General features: G+C 38.4%; 1 protein-coding gene across 1 annotated transcript; it reads left to right on the top strand.

Moving 5' to 3' along the window:
* Positions 1-13,407: 13,407 nt before the first annotated feature.
* Positions 13,408-14,193, top strand: LOC149259930 (uncharacterized). Its single transcript, XM_089455769.1, has one exon. It carries the CDS (start codon positions 13,408-13,410, stop codon positions 14,191-14,193), a length of 786 nt encoding a protein of 261 aa, XP_089311895.1.
* The last annotated feature ends 2,460 nt before the right edge of the window (positions 14,194-16,653 follow it).

Consider the following 16,653-nt stretch of genomic DNA (forward strand, 5'->3'; position numbering starts at 1 on the left):
GAAATTAATTAAGAATGGGTTAAAACATAAGATAATCAATTCAATGAAGAATTTTTAAAGAGGGAACCATTGAGTCCATGCCAAAGAAAAAAAAATTAAAGTTTTCAACTATCAACGAGAAACAAAAACTCCTTCCGAAGATGATTTTCGAAATTAATTTTTGTTTTCATTTAACTAAATAATTAAGCAATAGTTAAAAAATAATTATTTAAACTTCTGTACAAAAAGCCTTGATTTCTCATTCGAAAAGGGGGGCTACGTGGCTTTGAGAGTAGACACTTAGGTTTTAGAGGCTCTGTGGTTATGAGAGCAGACACTTAGGTTTTAGAGGTTTGATTGCACTTGATGCGCATGCCAAATCATAATATTTTTTGAAATATTTGATTATACAATCTGAATATGATATTTTTGCACTTCTCTTTCATTTCCAATTTGTGAACATATGCTTATTTGCGTTGATTGTTTAGATGATTGAAATGATCGATTATTTAAATTTCTTTCTATCATTCAATCCTATCTCCTCTTAGAGATACATATTATCATGGGCTGAACAATTGAAGTATTTACCTGATTTTCTGATTACGTGGACATAAAATGCATGCCATTGTCAGTTCTATTGCAATAGTTTGTGCAAATACTAGTTACATTTATTATGTGTTTTCTTTGTTTTTATATTATTAAAATTTCAGCGATTTCTTATGCTTATATCTTCATACCTATTAACAAGATAATGCATTTTCTTGATCAAGGTTGTCGCATACCATACGATATTGATTTATCATTTGATATACATACTATTAGTGGATAAGTTCATTCTTAACACTTGCCTTTTGCAAGATGAATGAGGAGTAATAATACATGATATTATGCTATATAACATTTTGAACTGTGATAAGTTACTTGTAAAATTGATGTCGCATCCCATACAAAATTGGTTTATCATTTGATATACATACTATTAGTGGATAATCTCATTCTTAACACTTGTCTTTTGCAAGGTGAATGAGGAGTAATAATACATGATATTATGTTGTATAACGCTTTGCACGGTGATAAGTTGCCTGTAAAATTGATGTAAGCATAGATAACCTTTAATTATCTTTCTTTTATCTTTGATTGTGTTTTTTTATTTCGTTTTAAGCTTTGTGAAATATTATTTTCTTTTTGCATAATTAAGGTTTCAATTTGATATCATTGATTACATGTTGTGTGTAAGTCTCTCCCACCTAGAGCTTCACATTTACACTCTTTTTATGATATATGCAATATTGTTAGATATATTTTCCTATCAGAATACATTTTATAATTTGATATAGGGAATACCCCCTGAGGAAAAGGGAGACTAGCCCTTAGCCTGCACTGGGAGGGTTTTAAACCCTCAATGAATGTGTTCTTAGATTGCTCTTAGTTAGCGGAACAATCCGAGCATCGACATTCTTCTTGCGGTGTTGCCGAGGACCGAATTGTTAAGATTTTGTTTTCTTCGTAAATGAATAGTTTTTAGGTTTGTAACCTATTGGTGGACAGGGTTACAACAACAAACACTGTAAATCTTCCATGCAAACCTTTCTTTGTTTAAAATTCACCTCGCGACTCCTTGGTTGCTTAAATGGATTTTTCTTGTTCTTCTATATCCAAATGATTTTCTCCACTTAATTTTTATAACATACCAGGATTTCCAAATGAAATACCAAATATATATGTATGGGATACCTACTTGCGTAACTTTCGAGAAGGTGAAGATGATGATCTGGTTCAACATGTAATAAAGTTCGATGGTTGCATTGCCAAGATTGGGTTTTATCACGAGGATGTACTCATGAAACTGTTCATGATGTCATTGGAGAGTAATGCACAACAATGGTATAGGAGGCTTCCTCTTGGTGGTATTTCATCTTTAAAATATTTTCATGCATTTTTTAATGAACATTATAGAATTATTATTGATTTGAGGCCTCTGCGATCTATATTTTGTGTGGCGTTATCTTCCAAAGTCATCGCATTCATATTTTTGGAATCGACGTTTCGAACCATCCTCTGTGGTTCATCATCAGGATAGATCCATGAGTGAATAAGTCATAACTCAATAGCATTTATAAATAAATGTGAGGGTTTGGGTGGGAATGAATGACAACCGACATGATTTGAGGGAAGGAGAGTGAATCGAATGATAATGATTTAATTTAGTTTTAGTTTTAATTTCTTATTTTGATAATGTTTTTTAGTTATAGTTTTAATTTTTACTATCTAGTTTTGACTTTTAAAGAAATGTTAATTCACAAATTAATTATTAATAAGTAAATTTTTATTTGTTGACAAATTAATTATTATAGAATTATGTATCCCTCTAAATTACTTCTTGAAATTTTTTTCCCTTTAAATAAACATTGTAATAAATCTAGTTTAGGGTTTCAAGAAAATGAATTTTGTGTTAATGATGAAGTTGTATGTCGAAAAGATGAATTTAATGTTTTTAATGTAATATCTTTACCTTATCTTGCTTCACAAAGTGAATATTTAACTGGGTAAGACATTATTTCTAGATTTTATTGCCAAGAGATCCTTAAGGAATCTAACGATTTACTCACCAATCTCAACTTTGGTTCTTTTTTATTTGATTCCTCTCATAAATATACTGATAAAGTTTGTGAAGCAAGCCACGTGGAGGAAGAAATTATGTCTGCAACAACGTCAACATTATTGAACGACTGAGGTGCAGTCAATCCAAAGGACATCCACATACACACTAGTTGGTCTCCATAATACAACATATGGTGAAAAAAATGTGCTTGCTCCTCACACTCTTCTTAGACACACATAAAGGATAAAATAAGAAAATCAAGTAGTGAGTTTCCAGTCTTATCATCTAGCTTGAATATTAGTCTTTAACAATGGTAAAAGCAACATCCCCTGTGTAAAATGAAAAGCTACTGGGAAATAATTAATAGGGTGTTTGTTTATAACACATTAGTATCCATGTTTTTAGTTATATGATGATGTGCTATAAGTCTTAGTTCTTAAACAAATCCATGCCCAATTTAGAAGGCACTAAGTCTATAGTTCTTACTGCCTCATAAGGAGGTACCACTCCCAGTAGGAGCCATATGTTGTTTCCAAATCCAGCCCTCCTAAAAAAACATGGCTATCTTTGCGGATTCTTTCCTGCACAAGCATTTTCTCGTTTCGATCAGTCTTATTCAACTTCCTAGAATCATATTAGACTCCCTATAACTTACCCTAGTCATACAAAAGGAAAATCAATAAAATAGGTTAGAACAAATTGTCAAGTAAGGGTAGACCGAGTGGTTGAGGTGGGCTTAATCCCCCCATCAACCGTCTTTGATTCCCCGATATGACATGCTTAGCTCGTAATGATTAGGCTCAAGGAGTAGGTGGCCCCAGGGATTTTTCACTATGTTTGTGGTCAACACGATATGTCTCGACGCTTGCTTAGTCATTGGGTCATTACTATTAAAAAAAACACATTAGAAAAAATTTAAATGGAATTAATAACATAAGTGACATTGTTCAAAGAATGTCACATGTCCGTAAAGTGTGTGCATTATTTTTTCAATCTTATTAATAATATATATACAAAAACACAAACAATTAAAAGATTAACATCATTAACTAGCCCATAAAACTAAACATAATTAATAAATTCTTACCATAACTAAGAACTCCACAAAAAGTGGGAAAGCTATCCACAAAAGGGGGAATTAAATATACAAATTAATTGCTTCTTATATAAATCTTTTCATGCTTGTATATTTAGGAGAGTTGAATTTCCTAAAACATGTATGTTTATTTGCGATAAATATTATAAAATGGGATTTCATGAAGATTAAAATCCCCATTTTTACGTCATATGATCTTACCATTCACCTTTATGTCTGGATATCCAAGTCTTGGGTGCAACGCAAAGTTTAAAATCATTTATTCAATTTTTTATTATTTTAAAGGCATAAATCCCGAAGAATATATAAATAATTACAAGCATTTTTATTAACCTTAAGAGCCTCTATCCCTACTATTCGAAAGTGTTGTAAATTAAAAATAAAGTTGAAACCCACATATTTAAATGAGTGACCATGAAATTTGAAGGGTTTATTTTTCTTAATTAGTAAATGAGATTTACTCACATGAGAATGTTTTCTAGATTTTAAGATTATGTTCTATTTTTTTTTTTACAAATTATTCCTAAAATAATATGATTAAGGTATTAAAGTCTTGTTCATACTCTAGTGAGAAATTCTACTTTACAAATCATGTAAATGACAAAAGCTATGAATAAAACTATAATGGTATTGTGAAATCAAGCTTTATTCTTACGTATAATTACACATTTACCTGAGATTGTCCACTGGCCAATAAGTTTGAGATGCACAAGCTCTCCTAGCCAAGTTAAAATGTTTACTTATCGACAAATTAATTCTTTTACTGGTCATAGGGTTTATCCACACAAGATATCATTTATATATATACCTAAGTCTATATCATGTACGTGTATTATCTCATCTCCCAGGGTACTGTCATAAAAATTAAAATCCAATTTATCACATTTTTCTAAAATCATTCGTGTGAAGCCTTTCTCTCAAAATTGTGAATCATATTAAGCAAAATCTTACATTAAAGTATTTATTAAATCACATTGGAATCTTATGTTGAATTTGATTAAATAATGCTATTCGCTTGACTCCACTAGTGTGGATGTCATCGAGTCAAAAGAAGGAGGTTAATTCACCACTAGTTTTACACTCAATGTTAAACAATAACCATCCAATCAAAGTGTTTTCGATATTTAACTCCCATTAGGTCACATAAGGGTGGTTAACCCACCTCTAATTCCCCACCCGATATGACATCTTAGCCATCGACATAAACCAACTCCAATCCATAGATTCCATCGAGCTTGCACCTTATTTGAGGATTTTAGGGCTTTCCATGTTGAAATTGCAATAAGAAATTCTTAATTTAATTATGTCCTTGAATTAAACTGGGAATAAAATTGTAACTCCAGATCTCATGACAACTTGTATTAGTGAACTAAGTTAATTTGATTTAGTTAGCGCAGTTAATTCGGGTTGAGGGTCTAACTCGAGTCATGTAGAGTCTCTCCTACTTTATAGGAGCCCTGGTTGAATTTATTTTGAGTTGTAATTTTTTTTTTTTTCTAAGTAAAGGCTAGATCTATATTAAAGAAAGTAAAAATATGTACATGGATTAGACCTTCCGAGGAGGCCGAGGCCAGTCCTCAAACAGTAGAAGCTGGACCATACTGTCTATCTGCTTAAACTGATTTACAAAACACAGTCCATAATGATTTTTCCTGGACTTCAGATAACCTGGGCTTGAACTGACAAAACCACCATTGATACTGGCAGGACAGAACCAGTTTACACCATTGACTCTAATACATAGAAAGCATACTGTAATAACCTGTGACTTACAACAGTAGATAAACTGAGACCTTGGACTGAAATGAACAGAAGGAAAAAACAACATAATCATCGACATAATTGCAAAAAACTAGACAGAAGCACCCGTTGAAGCTTAGGCTGGCTGGCTGGGCGACGCTGGCTGCTTTCCCTTCTCCGGACTGGGCGAGTCAAGCCAGATGACAAGCCCTTCCCCGTCCTGAAACAGCTCTCCCAATCCAGGCTGAGCGTGGTCGTTGAGCACTTCCCTTTCCATAGCAGAATTAGGTGGCGGCAGAACCTCTTGAACCGAAGCAGCATGAACCGAGACCTCCTGAGCCGGGGCATGTTGAACCAGGGCGTCCTGAGCCGGGGCTTCCTCGTTGCGGTGAGCTCTATACACCAGGCCATTCATATCCCCCAGGAGTATGTCACTGTCCTGAACACTTGCAGAGGCAGGAGAGGTCGATGTGGGATCTCCAGGCTCTTCCTCAGAAATGTACACCGTGAGATTAACTACCACCTCTGGTCTGACGAGCTGGCTAGGAAACCTGAGACGAAAAGTCTGGTAAGTGCCTTGCGGAACAAGGCTTTCCTGCTCTGAGCTAGGGGACGAGGGGGGAACAGAGGCCATGGGAGAAACTGGATGCAATTCTTCAAGTTCAGGGCCAACTCGGATACCGGACCTCCCTCCCCGTCTTGGCACACCTCTGCTTCGCGGCATGGTGCCTAAGGCCAGAGACCCCAAACGCTTTTCGACCCCTCGAATTTTGAAAGCCAGAGTATCCCCTCTCAGAACACCAGCAGCAATGGGAAAATTCTGGTCATAAATTGGCATGGCGGTCCCAATATAAGGAGTAGCGACCGATATCTCCGCAGGAGGAGAGCGTTGAGCCATAATCCTGGTTTGCATCGAGTCCAGAGCTACCATGCTCGACTTGAATGCGCCGTCCCCTCGGCTCTGTTTCAAATTGGATTCAATTGCCTTGTGCATTAACTGATATCCTCCGCTGCAGGCCTCCGCATACAGGTGCCGTCCTTCCGTCCTCATCCCAGGTGTCGTGGCGAGTGCCATGATTAATGGCAAGTAAAAGCACCCGCATCCGGGTTATTTTGAGTTGTAATTAATTAAATCAGTTTAACTGAGATAAAATCAATTAAACTAGTTCCAATTGTTGGAGGAACTAGTAGGAGGTCTAACAGTGTGGTGTTGCATGCAGTGATCAACCAATAAACTGATGATTCACTCATAAATAACTCATGCATGTCAGATCTGAGAGTTACCCAGTTGAGATTGGAGTTCATGGACATCGTACTATCATTTGTATAATCATTTGAATTGTACAGGTGGTGCATGCAGTCAAAGGAAGGCCTATGAGGATTGCAAAATTCCAATTGAGGAATTTCCCTAAATAATAGGGGGGTAATTCCCAAGGAAACAACGCAAGCAAATATGGACTTGGGCAAGCATAAAATTGGTTAAGTATTTGCTTGGGCTTGTCTAGGAAGCTGTGAGACAAATAGAGATAATGTAGAGGTTGCTCTGGCTTGAGCAAAGCATTGCAATCTTCTCATATTTTCCGACTAATGCAATATACAAATAGTAGGGGTTTTTAGCTGTGGTTTTCCCCAGGAAATCATTGCGTAATGTGTTGATTGAATTCTTTCTCTTGTATGCTTTGTGATTTCGTGATTGTTTAATTATTTCTGCTGATGATTAGATTAGATTCAAGTCTATTGTTTTATCATATTACAATTAGTAGTTTGAATATACAAGGAATTTCTACATGGTCTTAGAGTTGAAATCACTATAGAAGAGTAGAATACGGGTTTGTCTTTTGTAGGTGAAATCAAATTTACAGTATCATACTTCAGAGCCAGCAGGATGTCAATCTACGGATTGAGACTCGAATATGCCCTTGAGGGTAGTTCAAAATATATTGCTTGGAAGGATAGGATGGAGATTGTGTTGGAAGACAACAAGATTTAGGAATTCATAGACAAAGATATTCCTAAGACTCTAGTAGCTGATGCTCAAGATATGGCAAAGTGGATAAAATGTGTTGCAAAGGCGAGAAGGATTATCCTAGAAGGAGTTCAAGGTCATATTGTCTCGAACCTCCATGGTAAGTAGACTCGATACGAAATGTGGAAGACCTTGACAAACCTGTTTCAAAACAAAAGTGACCACAAGAAGTTGGCACATGAAGGACAAGCTTAGGAAAATCAATATGGAGAAGAGCGACACAATACCAAAGTACTTGACCAAGTTCACCCAATGTCGGATGGGCTTGGAAGTGTTAGTGTTACAATTTTTGAAGATTATCTGGTCAACTTAGTAATTTTAGGCCTTCCTAAGAGCTGGCATAACTACCAAGACTCAGTAAATGGGAGGGAGAAGCTACCAGAGTGGGAGCGTTTGTGGTTCAACTTGGTGCAAGAAGAGATTTGGCGGAACACCAGAGATGGATCCTCATCCAAGCATGATGATGAGGAGAACTGTGCCTTAGCTAGAAAGGTGAAGAAAGGGAAAGGGAAGTCATCCCATTCCAAATTAGATTCTAGTCAGGGCAGAAAGAAGAAGGACATGTTGAAGATTAAATGTTTTCACTGTCACGAGCTGGGACACTATGCCATAAAGTGTCTGCATAAGAAGTCTGACAAGAATCCCTTAGGAGGAGTAGCAGGTGAAGCTCTTTCTTCACAATTCAAGTTGGATTTCACCCTCATCGCTTGCATGGTGACATCAGTGATGGGTAGTGTGTGGTATCTGGATAGTGGAGCCTCATTCCATATGACCGACAACAAAGAATTATTTAGTGACTTAGAGGATAAGGACCTCTAGATGCACATCGAAATGGGAGATGATGGGAGGTATAGCGCAACCGGCATCGATACTGTTACCTTTCAGAGGTAGTCTGTTTCTCCTCTCACATTAAAATATTTCATGTATGTTCTGAGTTTGAAGAATAATCTGGTTTCAGTTGCCATGTTGGAGGACCATGGCTATGATGTGATATTTAGCAAAAGAAAGGCTTTCCTTCGTCACATAGCCAAAGGACAAGTGAAGAGGATCGAGGTTCGGGTGACAAATCTCTACAAATTGGATGTAGAAGACTGTGCTCCTTTGAGCACAAAAGCAGAGAAAGTGCAGAGCTGAGACATCTGTGAGTTGTGGCATAGAATATTAGGTCACTTGCACCACAGAGCATTGAAGATCATGCAAAATTTCTACATGACTTCCGAAGGTACACTAGAGCAGAGAGACACATGCAAAGGGTTTACATTGGGGAAGTACTCCAAATCTACCTTTCATGATAAGGACAGTTGAGTGCAAGTGATACTTGAAAGAGTTCACTAAGATGTGTGTGGATTTTTCTCGACAGCCTCCACGACCAAGCACAGGTATTATGTAATATTTGTAGACAATTTTTATCATAAGTGTTGGATTTTATTAATGTAGAAGAAATATCAGACATTCGATAAATTTTGTGACTTTAAAGCACTTGTTGAGAAAGAAACTGGTAGGAAAGTTAAAGCTTTTAGGAGCGATAAAGGTGGAGAATATGTGTTGAATGAATTCAAGAAATTATGTGCATCATAAGGCGTTCGACGAGAGTTAATAGCACCCCATAACCCACAACAGAATGGGGTGGATGAAAGGAAGAACATAAGTGTTTTGGGAGTTGCACGAGCGATGTTACATGATCAGGGCCTACCGTTACACTTGTGGGATGAAGCATGCAACACAACTATATATATGCAAAACAAGGGTCCTCATCAGATTTTCGAGATGAGTACACCATAAGAATATTTTTCAGGTAAGAAGCCAGTAGTGTAGAAACCAATATGGGTTGATGTTATGGTTTAGGATTATGAATCCATTATTAGAAATAGTGTTTGGGAAGTGGTCCTAAAACCAGCATACAAGTCAGTGGTGAGTTCCAGATGGATTTACAAGGTAAAACAAGCCGTAGATGGGTGTGTGGAGAAACAAAAGGCTAGATTTGTGGCTAGAGGGTTCTCTCAGGTTGAGGGAATTGATTATGAGGAGAACTTTGCGCCAGTAGCAAGGTACTCTTCATTCAGAGCTATTCTAGCACTTTTAGTGCATATGGGATGAAAGATACATTAGATGGATGTGAAGACAATATTACTCAATGGTGTGCCTGAGGAAGAGGTGTAAATTGAGAATCCAGAAGGATTTGAAACCTTCAATAGAGAGTTTGATGTGTGTAGACTCAAGTAAGTGTTGTATGGATTGAACAAGCACCCCGTGCTTGGTACACCAGGACTGAAACTATTTCACCAAGTTGGCCTCAGCCAAAAGTGAAGCATATGCGAACCTTTACCATATTGTGGTTGAAGGTAAATTGTTGATTATAGTATTATATGTCTATGACTTAATTGTAACAGGTGATGAGAAGCTGGTAAAATCTTGCAAAGAGGATCTTGCAAGAGAATTCAAGACAAAGGACTTGAGGCTCATGCATGATTTCCTTGGTATGGAAGTATGGAAAGGAGATGAGGAAATGTTTGTCTGTCAAGGCAAGTATGCCAATGAGATACTGAAGAAGTTCCACATGGAGAGCAACAAACCCATGGAGACTCCTCTAGTAGGTAATTGGAGGAAGGAAGATGCTACTTCAGGTGAAGTAGTGGAGGTTACTGTTTACAGGCAACTTGTGGGTTTGTTGAGCACCAAATCTGCTTATCTTTTGCTTACCTTTTCACCCATCCTTCCATCCTTTTTGCACCAATTGATATGAATTTATTGTGATAAACCCATGAGGTAACCCTTCTTTCTTTGTCTCTTGGAATATTTAATTGATGAAGTAAAGTCATGGGGATTTTTCCTATGTGAACTACTAAAACTTGTTATTTCCGCAGATTCTAGTGAATAGGTATCGCCTTCACAGCATGTAGTAGCAGTCTCGCGATTCATAGCAGTTGTTCGGCAGCACTGTGATAGCATAACCAACTCGCAGCTGTTTTCAAGCTTATTTTGGATCTTTTCTGTTCTCGCTCTCTCGGTAATGAGTTGTTTTTCCGAACTATTGTATATTTTGGGCATTAGTTTCCAGGTTTTGGGAATATGTTATTACCCATGTATTGGTATAAAAGGGATTTTATTCCTTTGTGAAGGGTGCAGAGATATGTATTGTAACAACTCTTTTACAGATTAATAAAATACAAGCAGTTTTGCTATTCTTTCTTTAGTTGTAAATTAACGCAGCCCTGATCAGAGAGCTGGGCCCGCTCTTCTGATCAGGTGCTGCATATTTATTTTATGTATGCTGTTTTATTCATTGTGTGTTTATTCTTTATTGTTGTTACAGATCTCTATTGATTGTTGTGAATGTCTTTTAAGTTCTACAATTTATTTCCAACTGTTGTTACAGTGATGTTTTGATTTCTTAGTCGTGAATCCTTGGTTGATGTAAGATTGTAACCTTGCCCCTGCATATACTTTGCGCGTTACCTTGAAAACTGTACACACCCGGATTGATGAATTAATGTGGAAAAGGGTTGAATAGTTTATTCACACTCGGACACCAACATTTTGGCGCCATTGCCGGGGAAGGCTAACAAGGTGCAAGACATGATCTGTATTGACCAAAGGATCAATCTCTCATCTTAGGGAGGGAAGTGCTACCCTGCTCTAAGTCCTGAGCTTAGTATTTTTGATTTTTTTGTTGCTTTCATTGTTTTTGGGCCGAGTTGTTTGCTTCAGTTAATTGTTTTGAATTTTTCTGAGTTGTTAAAACCCAATCTCTCGTCCTGGGGAGGGAATGGTCCTTTGACGCCCTGCTCCAGGTCCTGAGCTTTAGATTTCCTTTTATGTGTGTTCTTTTCTTGTTCGGTTTCTCGTCCTGGGGAGGGAATGGTCTTTTGAGACCCTGAACCCTAGATTTCTTTTTAGTTGTTTTCCTTTCTTGGTTGCTAAAAATTGATCTCTTATCCTGGGGAGGGAATGGTCTTTTGACACCCTGCTCCAGGTCTTGAACCCTAGATTTCTTTTTAGCTATTTTCCTTTCTTGGTTGCTAAAAATCGATCTCTTATCCTGGGGAGGGAATGGTCTTTTGACACCCTACTCCAAGTCCTGAGCATAGTGATTTTTCTCTCACCAACTTGCATGAACATAGATTCAAATAAAAATGGCAGAGGAAGATCCCCAAAGAAAGGAGGACAAGATTTGGGAAGGAATATTTATATCCAACAAATCATCGCAAAAGCTGAATCATAGGCATCTTCTCGTGCTGCTGTGAGGGCAGGTACTCAAACAAAATCTGAGGGACAATCTGTAGAATAACCAGTCCTATCCACAATACCCCTTGTTGATTTTCCACAACAAACCCTTCCAACAGCAGAAGAGGTATGCAACAGTATACCTGACGAAGGAGTACCGTTGCTGGTAATAGAGGAAGAAGAAGTTGCAAGCAGAAGATCTGAGGGACCAGCCCATTCCAGAAGGGAAGAAGAAGTTGCAGAAAAGGGGTCTGAAAAATCAAGCCATTGTGACAGGGAGGAAGAAGTTGTAGGGGTATTCATATCACCATGGGATAAAGGGAGTGCTGTTAAGGCAACTCAAACTCCTATGATAAGAACCCCTCCATCATTCCTTGTAGAACCTGCTGAAATCCCCAACGATTATTGGAGGATATTCATGGCACCCACAACCTCTACTATTGACTTCCCAATTGGGGATCTTGGGACTGGCACACCAACGAAGCCCATTCCTTTGACAACTTTACCTAGCTTTCATGGGCTGACTTCTGAAGATCCCGACACGTTCTTATTTGAATTTGATATTGTATGTTAAGGATATGACTATATAACTAATGCTCAGAAACTAAAAATATTCCCTGCTACACTAAAAGGGACAACCCTGTGATGGTTTATGGGTCTAGGGGGAAAGACTATCACCACATGGGATGAGATGAAAACCTCTTTCCTGGAGAAGTATCAGGATTACTGTAAATCTCGAGATATTAAGGAAGAACTTTTTAAGTTCATGCAGAAAGAAGACGAGAACATGGAGGATTGTGTGGAACGTTTTAAGTACACGTTACAAAGATCAGGTCATTCTACCCTGGATAAGGACATTTTGAAAATTATCCTTCTCCGAGCCTTTCGAGAAGACTCTCTGGAGCTGTTAAACATAGTAGGAAAGGGAGACATATCAAAAGAGGACTTCGATACCATCTGTGAGCTATGCATTTAGTGCTCGAGGGGAGTTGCAAGGAATAAACAGGGAATTTGGTCAACAAAAGTATCTGGTGGAGGTGTCACGAAGGCAAAAATTGGAAATCTTCTGGATAACTTAAGGACTGATATCCTGAGTACCCTATCTGCACAAATGGACACATTGCAAGTAAAACAGAAACAGATGGAATTGGAAAGAACTATGGCTATATTTTGCCCAAAGTGCAGAAAGAAGCATCCATAGAGAGAATTTCCATTGAACTCCGTAGAGGAATGTGCAATCTATGAGTTGAGTCATGCAACAAGTTCATGCCCCTCCTTGCCAAGATTGAAAGCGGTTTTTCAAGGGACAAGCGAAGAGGTGGACTAACTGTATTTTATGGGATCCAAAAAGCCATGGAAACCTCGGCCACCAACTGTAAATCAAGGTATGTTTCTGGATCCATCTCAGTATTTTAATAATTTTAATATGGGTCCTCAGTCCATGCCTTATCCACCTATGTGGCCCCAATATCAGTTTCCACCCTGGCAGCAGTGGGCTCCTCAAACTAGTTCGAATTCTTCATGGGCTTCGAACTAGCGTGGACCCTCTCCTCTTGGGTCGTTTCCCCAAGCAATACCACAACATCAACTTCAATTTCCCTCTAATGTGTCTCTTGTAATCAGTCCATTCGTCCTCAACTTCCTATCCAACCCAATCCGAATCCTAACAATAAAGGGGCTCAACAAGCTGACACCCTCAACCTGCCTTCATACAACATCTCCACTGTAGAACTTTATGAGATGAATTTGAGATCCGGGCGGGTAGTAGATGCTCAACCCTCACCTGTTATTATTGAACAAGTTGGTAGTGAGGCTAAAGAACCAGAAACAGTTGAAGAGGAATGGAACCAAGTTAGTAAAAATCAGACATCTCCTCAACCGCTAATTACTCAAGAACACCGAGCTGACCCGCCTTATCCGGAAATATTGGCCTTGAGTAAAAAAATCCCTCAAGCTGAGTTTGAATTGTTAGGGGAGTTACAAAATCTGTTTGTTAAGATCCCCCTGTTACAAGCTATGAGGGACGTACTTATATATGCAAAAACTCTCAGAGAATATTGTGCTAAAAATCCTAGAAAGAAATCAAGGGACCCACTCACCATTCATGTGATGGGAAAGCTATCAGATTTTATGATGGGAAAATCTATGCCTGTGAAATATGGGGATCTTGGGAACCCAATTCTAACTGTGCAAATTAATGGAGTAGAAATTCCAAATGTGTTGGTAGATTTGGGTGTTGCCATAAATGTCATTACTGCTGAAGCTATGCATGCATTGGGTCTTCGAAACTTGAAACATACACCTACTGTGTTAGAGCTGGCAGATCGATCTATAGTCAAGCCGGTAGGGAAGTTGGAGGACATTACAATCTCAGTTGATTCATGGCATTACCCTGTGGATTTCCTAGTGCTGCAAACACAATCCCCAGCTAGTGGCCATCCCCTGATTCTGGGAAGACCATGGTTGGCAACCGCAGATGCTTACATTGGGTGTCATTCTGGGCATATGGTTATCTCAAATGGGTAGGTTACTAAAAACCTTGTGTTATACCCTCCTACAGAACCTAGCCCATTAGTGAAGCCAGCTGGCCGCAAGAAACCTCTACCAAGGGAAGAGTCTAAACCTGAAGATGAGGAATTAAGACCAGTCCTTACTATTGGATAGGCCCTTCAGCTGAAAACAGAAACAAAAGATGACACAATTACCACTTTCATTAGTGATCCCTATTCTGTTTTAGATTCGAATCAACGAATTCTAGAATCTGTCTTAAGCTGTGAAACGTAGGAAAATATTGAAACAATAGATGGATTTGAGGAACTGCCCACAACTGTGTCCCATGACAGTATTTCTGTAGAGATAGAGCCAGGGAAGACCCTAAATATTAATCCAGATCTGTCAGAATCCCAGACAAAACAACTCCTAGATGTTCTCTGAAAACACAAAGAAGCCTTCGCCTGGGACTACATAAACATGAAAGGGATTCCTGCCAATCTATGTACCCATCATATATACATCAAAGAGGATTGTCGTCTTGTGAGACACCCCAAAGGAGAATGAACCCTGCTCTGAAAAACATTGTCAAGGAAGAACTTCAAAAGTTGTTGGATGTAGGATTTATTTACCCCATTTCGGATAGCCAATGGGTTTCCCCATTGGTGATTGTTCCCAAGAAAAATGGTAAATGGCAGATATGTGTGGATTACAGAGAATTAAATAAGGCAACACAGAAAGACCATTTTCTGTTACCATTCATTGATCAAGTCTTGGATACTTTGGCTGGGAAGAAGTTCTTCTCCTTCGTGGATGGATTTAGTGGGTACAACCAAATCCAGATAGCTCCCGAGGATTAGGATAAAACCACTTTCACGTGCCCTTGGGGAACTTTCGCATACCGGGTCCTTCCATTTGGTCTCTGTAATGCGCTTGCAACATTCCAAAGGGAAATTTTAGGGATTTTCTTTGATCTAGTAGATGACAATGTTGAGATTTATATGGACGATTTTACTCCATACGGGGACTCATTCGAAGAAGGGCTGGAAAATCTAGAAAAATTTCTTGAAAGATGTAAACAGGTGCATGTCTCTTTGAGTACAGTAAAATGCCACATGATGATGGAGGAAGGAATAGTCTTGGGACATTTACTTTCAGCTGCTGGAATTCGAATGGATCCAGCTAAGATAAAGGTAATATTGCACTTCCCAATACCCAAAACACCCACACAGGTACGTAGCTTTATTGGTTGTGCTGGTTATTATAGGTGCTTTATAGAAAATTTTGCTAAGATAACACATCCACTTTTTCAATTGTTAACAAAAGATGCAGACTTTGTGTGGATAGATGATTGTGATGCAGCCTTTGTGAAAATCAAGGAACTTGTCTATAGAGCTCCGATCCTTTGAGGGCCAGACTAGACATTACTGTTTCATATTCATGCTGATGCCTCTCAGACAATAGTTGGGGCAGTTTTGGGACAGCAAGTGGACAAGGTGCCATATGCAGTTTACTATGTTACTAAGAACTTGGCTCTTGCCGAGTTAAACTACATAGTGACTGAAAAAGAATTCCTTGCTGTCATCTACGCCATCAACAAGTTTCGACATTATATTACTGGGTATCCCACCTTTGTACACACTGATCACGCAACAATAAGGTATCTGATGAATAAACCCATTACTCGTGGTCGTATTACAAGATCACTGTTGTTACTTCAAGAATTTGACATTACCATAGTAGATAAACCAGGAAAGGATAATGTGGTTCCTAATTTTCTATTGAACGTACACCCATAGAAGATATTTTTCCAGATGAGCATCTTTTTGCAATTTCTGCTAACACTCCATAGCATGCAGATATTGATAACTATCTTGCAACAGGGAAAGTACCTCGTCATTTATCATACAGGGAACAACGGAAAATTATTCATCATAGTACCTAATATTCATGAATGGTAGGGTATCTTTTTCACACAGGGGTTGATCAGCAAATTCGGTGCTGTGTATCTGAGGATTACATTTATGAGATAATGAAGGCTGCCCATGATGGCCCTTGTGGGGGACATTTTTCAAATAAAAGAACATGCCACAAGGTGTTTCAAATGGGATATTACTGGCCTTTTATCTTTTGGGATGCTCGAGATTATGTCTGAAGGTGTGATAGTTGTCAATGTATGGGGCAACCTCGAAAAACATAAGAGATACCATTGCAGCCCTAGGTAGTCCTCGAACCCTTTTAGAAGTGGGAAATTGATTTCGTTAGACCTTTTAACCGACCTTCTCATCAAAAGGTTCACATTCTGGTCTGCACTGATTATGTGACTGAGTGGGTGGAAGCCAGAGCTGTTGCGAAAGCAATAAAACGGGTGGTTGATGATTTTCATTTTGAAGAGATTTTTGCTCGATATGGTACTCAAAAAGAGATTGTTTCAGATGGAAGGGAACAATTCACATCCCACATGATAGCAAGGCTTATGCATAAATATGGGGTCAA

This window comes from Pinus tabuliformis, chromosome 6 (genome assembly GCF_031772625.1).
Source record: "Pinus tabuliformis cultivar Carrire ecotype Pingquan chromosome 6, CPIR1, whole genome shotgun sequence".
In the NCBI taxonomy this organism is placed as follows: domain Eukaryota; kingdom Viridiplantae; phylum Streptophyta; class Pinopsida; order Pinales; family Pinaceae; genus Pinus; species Pinus tabuliformis.